We start from the raw sequence: 6,202 nt of genomic DNA, 5'->3' as shown, positions 1-6,202 counted from the left end.
ATAGAGTATGCTATTATTCATTCAAACCACATTTTCTTCTTTAAAAATTTCACTCCAAAATATTTTCATCAAAAAATAAATAATTTTTGTTTATTAATAAAATTATATTATATTCATTTTAAAGGTATGATTTAACCCTTTCTAATGATACCAATTTTATAACAATTTAAATTTACATATTAAAAATTATTTGTAATATAATCAAAAATATAAAATGAATAGTGTTAGAGATTGTCTTATATTTTTCACCCTCGTTCCAAATATGGACAATCAACCCATCATTCTCCCAAATAGAGATAGATTTAGAGGATAGGTTGAAGATGCTCACTGCAAGACAAAACAATCGCTTAGTTTGCTTTTAAAATTTTAAAAACAAATTTTGAGTTTTGATCTTTTTAGGACACTCATGTCATAAGTCTATTTCTAATTTTTTTGGGCCACTAGGTCCAACTTCTAATCTCTATGGACTAAAAAGACGCAATTTGTCCAAAAACATAACTATGTGTTGAAATCAACCTATCTGTCTATGTTTTGAAATCACCTTAATTCTTGAAATCACACAATTTGTGTATATATTAAAATTCATTAAGCCTATTTTCCTACCTATTAAAATTCACCAAACAACCTAACATAAGGTCTCGCCGGAATCATCATCATCATCGATTGTCTCGAGCTTGATGTGGTAGGTTATGGCATCATTCGAATGAATGAGTTTTCTGAGTGTCTTGTTGTAGTAAGTTATGCCCTTACTCCTAGAAAGAGACGCTTCCACCACCCTCACCAAGCGAAGATTGGCCTTTTCTTTTTTGTTATGTTCCTTCAAAGCAAACTCTGCAAGGATGTTTGTAAGCATCCTTGATGTCCGACGAACCAAAAGTTCAAAAAGTATAGCAAGAAAGATCAAATGAGTCGTCATCGTCATCCCTTGACAATGTCATCATCATTCCAGCATTATATGAAACAAAGCCATCCTGCTGTTGCAGTCGCACCGCAACCGCAACATCGCGACTGCAAGGAGAAAGAGGAGGAGTTGGTGGTTTTGATCAAGGCAGAGGCTGACAACAACCCCAACCCTAATTGAGGTTTGCAACGTTGATACACGATGGTGCTAGCCCCATCGCTAAGAACAATCGAGAGTGCTATCCAAACAACGAGAAACTATTATCCAAAGAAACAAAGACGGATAAATAAACAAGCAACACATAACTAGGCTTTCTATCAAAATTTATAGGGTTAATAACAAATAAAATAAAAATAATTAAAGTCAGGTGTACATAAAATGTCTAAAATTTTTATAAATTTAATAATTGAATTTTTTTTTGAATTTTACTTGACAAAAATAGATAAATTATTTAGATTAAAAATAAATCAAAAAATTATATTTTAAATTTAAAAATTAAAAACTCAAGACTTGTTTTGTTAGAATGGTCAAATCTTAAGGTTTTTTTATTTTTTTATTTTCTCAAATTTATAAGATATATAGAGTTTTTCAAAAATGTCAATTATACTGCCCAAATTGCATACGAAGTTAGTGGGTCATGATTGGTCTCTCTTTATTTCACTCTCCTATATTTTTCTCATTCTTTTTCTTCTGACGCAGTCTCCCCCGGCAATTAACTATCTCTCCTAAAAGATTATAATCTATTAATTAATGACAAAACTGATTGGCCTTATGTCATATGGGCTTATTAATATTATTATTTATTTATTATCTTTAACTTTAATTTGGCCTAACTAATATTATAATTTTATATTTGTGTTAATTTAATCTCAAATAATAATCTCTAATTAATCTCATATTTGATAACTCAATGCCAAATTAAATTTATGTATTTATTTATTTAATAATATATCATCACATAAAATCATAATTATGTTTAACTATAAATATTTATGTGGTATTTAATTCATTTAATTATATTTATACATGCTAATCTTTTCACATTAATTAGTGATTAACTTAGCCTTAAATAAATTTCCGCATCACATATTTGATAACCATAATGACAAATTAATTTACATAACACGCATAGCTTATTTATTTTATTACTTCCATTATTATTATTTTTATTATTATTATTATTAAATTTTACTTTATCGCATACAATCACAAAATTAATTCTTTTATTTTATTATTATAGATTATTATTATTTTTTATTAATAATCGTGGTCGGTTGTGGTATTAATTAAATATTTTGGGGTGTCACATTTCTCCTCTTCTAAATAGAAGTTTGTCCCCAAACTTGACGTACTTTAATTTTTGAAAAGGTGTAGGTATTTGGCTCGCATTTGACTTTCCGTTTCCCGTGTAGCTTCTTCGATACAATGATTTCGCCATAAGACCTTTACTAGTGGTATGGTCTTGTTTCGAAGAATTTGATCACGACGATCGAGAATCTGCACTGGTTATTCTTCATAAGAGAGATCTTCTTGAACTTTCAGGTTCTCATAGTCGACGACATGTTCTGGATCTCGGAGGTACCGTCGGAGCATTGAAACGTGAAACACATTGTGGACATTGGATAGTTCAAGAGGTAGTGCAAGGCGATAAGCTACAGGATCAATCCTTTCTAGTATCTCGAATGACTCGATGTAACATGGGTTTAGCTTTCCTCGCTTTCCGAATCGGATCACTCCTCTTGTTGGTGAGATCTTGAGGAACACATGATCCCCTACTTGAAATTCCAAGTTCCGTCTCTGAGTATCTGCATAATTTTTCTGGCAGTTCTGAGCAGTGCGAATTCGCTGTTGAGTGAGTTGGATTTTCTCACTTGTGACTTGCACGATCTCGGGGCCTAACAATTTCCTGTCCTCGACTTCCGTCTAGCACAGAGGTGATCGACATCTCCTTTCATACAGAGCTTCGTACAGCGCCATTCCAATGCTTGCTTGATAGCTATTGTTATAGGCGAATTCCACTAAAGGTAGGTGCTCATCCCAGTTACCTTTGAGGTCCAACACGCATATACGTAACATGTCTTCCAACGTTTGGATTGTTCTTTCAGATTATCCATCAGTTTGTGGGTAATACGCAGTGCTAAATTTCAGTGTGGTTCCCAAAGCTTCTTGCAATTTGTTCCAGAAGTGAGACACGAAGCGGGGGTCTCAGTCAGACACGATCGAAACTGGGATATCATGCAAATGAATAATTTCCTTGATATATAAAGTGGCAAACTTATTAAGGGAGTATATGATTTTGATTGGTAGAAAATGTGCTGACTTCGTCAATCGGTCTACTATAATCCATATTGCATCGTTCTTCAAAAATGACTATGGTAGCCCGACCACGAAGTCCATAGTGGGCCTGTTTGGTAAAACTTATAACCTGCTTATTTCAGCTTTTGACTTAATTTAAGCAATACTGTTGTGTTTGGTACAACTTAAACTATCAGATTATAGCTTTAAAAAAGCTATTTTCAGCTTAAATGGAGAAGCTGCTCAGGGGATGTTTACAAATTATAGCTTAAGCGCGCAGCCCATCCTTGAGGTGTGTAATGACTTAAATGCCCCTCAGATATTCCAACTATTACCAAAAACCCACTATATAAGCCTTGTTCTCAGCACTGTTCACTTGTGAGAGAGAGACAAAGGCCATTTCCGGCAAGGGCGATTTCCGGCGACTCAACACTGTTCTCAACTCTCTCTCTCTCTCACTCTCACTCTCACTGTTATCATCGTAATCTGACTCAACACTGTTATCATCGCGATCTAAACCATTGTGATCTCGGAGCTATGGCCATAGTGATGATCGAAGATGTTACAAAAATCTGGGTTTATCATCGCGATCTAAACATTTCAACCATCGCTCTGGGTTTATCATTGTGATCTGAACATTTCAACCATCGTGATTTGAACCCTAGCTCTCTCTCCCTCTTCGCGATCGACGCCGGCGTGACAACGGCTCTTTCTTTGTGGATCAATCTGAAACCCTAGCGCCGGAGCTAGGGTTTTTAGGTTGGTTTTTTTTTTTTTTTGGTGGAGCTTCAGTGTTTTTTTTAGTTAAAAAAATAATAATTAATGAATAAAAAATAATTTTACTATTGATTGATGCTAATTAGGCCATTAATGAAAAAAAATTAATTTTACTATTAATTGATGCTAATTAGGCCATTAATTGACACTAATTAATTTATAATGAAAAAATGAAATATTTTTACTAAAAATGAAAAAATGATATAAATTGAAAAAAATGAAAGGATTTGTCGAATGAATAAATTAATTACGAAAAATGAAAAAAATGAAATATCACTAAAAATAATTAAAATGAATAATAATAATAATAATTGATGGACAAATTGATACTAATTTTAATAATTGATGAACAAATTAATAATAATAATAATAATAATTGATACTAATTTTAATAATTGATGAGCAAATTGATAATAATAATAAAGAAAATAAATACACATATAAATAATAAAAATGAATATATAAAAAATAATATGTAATGAAATCACAACATTAATATAAATTAGAACATGAATATTAATTTTAATGAATTAATAAATTAAACAAAATTAACAAAGAAAGAAGATAAGAAAAAAAAAAATTTAAAAAGAAGAAGAAAATAAGGTGAAAAAGAAAAGAAAAGAAAAGAAAAGAAAAAAAAAATGAAAAAAATGTATTATAAATGAAATCATAAATTTTATATCTTATAAGGGCAAAATGACAATTATACAGCAAAAAGCTATTTTACAGCTTATTTACCAAACACTATTCTGCTACTTAAATCCATAATCTCACAGCTGCACCAAACAGGTTACCAGCTTTTGTTCACAGCTGTAAGTTATAATTTGTTAAGCTATAATCTATAATCACTTTCCCACAGCTCTACCAAACGGGGCCAGTAATGTGTTTCCATTTCCATTCAGGAATAGGGAGTGGTTGCAGCAGTCCTGCAGGTCTCTGATGTTCTGCTTTAACACATTGACAATGCAGACATTTGGAGACATGGCTTGTTATGTCTCTTTTCATTCCTGTCCACCAGTAGTGTTCCTTCGGATCATGGTACATCTTTGTGTTGCTAGGGTGGACTGCACATCTCGAGTTATGAGCTTCTTCCAGCATCTTCTTCTTGAGTTTCAGGATGTCAGGTATGCAAATTCGATTCTGAAATTTTAGTATCCCATTGCTTATAGTGAAATCAGGATCAGGCGTACTCTTTTGCTCTTCGTACTTTTTCTTCAAAAGTTTATCTTCCCATTGGCGCGCTTTAATTTCTTCAATCAATGTGGGTTCCACGGTTATGTTGACGAGTAGTCCATTGATCTTGCGGGAAACAAGAGTACATGCCAAACTTCTCGTCGTCTTTCGGCTCAGCGCGTCTGCCACCACGTTAGCTTTGCCTGGATGGTGATGGATCTCTACATCATAGTCTTTCATAAATTCTAGCCACCGCTGTTGCCTCATATTCAGTTCCTTATGTGTGAACAGATATTTAAGACTCTTGTGATCAGTGTAAATCTCGCAAGTTGCACCATAGAGATAATGACGCCAGATTTTGAGAGCAAAGATTACCGCAGCCAATTCCAAATCATGAGTCGGGTAGTTCTTCTCGTGAGTCTTTAATTCTCACGACGCATAAGCAATGACTTTTTTGTTTTGCATGAGAACGCAACCCAAACCATTGTATGAGGCATCACTATAGATTACGAACCCATCTGCTCCTGTAGGGAGTGCTAGTATAGGAGCTGACACAAGTCGACTTTTTAATTCTTGGAAGCAATGCTCTTGTTTATCAGTTCATTCAAAGGGTGTGTTCTTCTGAGTTAGCTGGGTCAAAGGTGATGCTATTTTTGAGAAATCTTGCACGAAGCGTCGATAATAGCCAGCTAGACCCAAGAAACTTTAGATTTCTAACACATTAGTAGGTCGTGGCCAGTCCACGATTGCTACAACCTTTTGGGAGTCAACTGAGATGCCATTTTTGTTAATGACGTGACCGAGAAAGTCTACACTAGTGATTTAGAATTCGCATTTCTTCAACTTAGCATAAAGTTTGTGATCACATAGTGTTTGTAGAACTGTTCGCAAGTGCTGCTCATGGGCCTCTGGTGACTTGGAGTATATGAGGATATCGTCAATGAAGACGATGACGAACTCATCAAGATAGGGTTTGAACACTTGGTTCATGAGGTCCATAAAGGCTGCTGGGGCATTTGTGATGCCAAAAGGCATGACAAGAAACTCGTAGTGCCC

The 6,202-nt window shown here is 34.0% G+C and overlaps 1 protein-coding gene across 1 annotated transcript; it reads right to left on the bottom strand.

The window, feature by feature from the left end:
- Positions 1-2,407: 2,407 nt before the first annotated feature.
- Positions 2,408-5,386, bottom strand: LOC114261351 (uncharacterized). The gene is made up of 3 exons (XM_028201626.2): positions 4,955-5,386; positions 3,532-3,731; positions 2,408-2,807 (listed from the first exon to the last, which is right to left on the bottom strand). Exons 1-3 carry the CDS (start codon positions 5,384-5,386, stop codon positions 2,408-2,410), a joined length of 1,032 nt encoding a protein of 343 aa, XP_028057427.2.
- Positions 5,387-6,202: the final 816 nt, after the last annotated feature.

Source organism: Camellia sinensis, chromosome 15 (assembly GCF_055761805.1).
Source record: "Camellia sinensis isolate YWXY chromosome 15, ASM5576180v1, whole genome shotgun sequence".
In the NCBI taxonomy this organism is placed as follows: domain Eukaryota; kingdom Viridiplantae; phylum Streptophyta; class Magnoliopsida; order Ericales; family Theaceae; genus Camellia; species Camellia sinensis.
This window is presented reverse-complemented; position numbering and strand designations above follow the sequence as displayed.

Excerpts from the sequence above, each read along its gene's own strand:
- LOC114261351 (XM_028201626.2), bottom strand. The coding sequence starts at position 5,386 with ATGAAAGACTATGATGTAGAGATCCATCACCATCCAGGCAAAGCTAAC. Across the intron at positions 3,732-4,954 it reads AAAGAGACATAACAAGCCAT|CTCCGAGATCACAATGGTTT; the intron begins GTCTCCAAATGT and ends CTATGGCCATAG. Across the intron at positions 2,808-3,531 it reads GCTTATATAGTGGGTTTTTG|GAAATTGTTAGGCCCCGAGA; the intron begins GTAATAGTTGGA and ends AGTCGAGGACAG.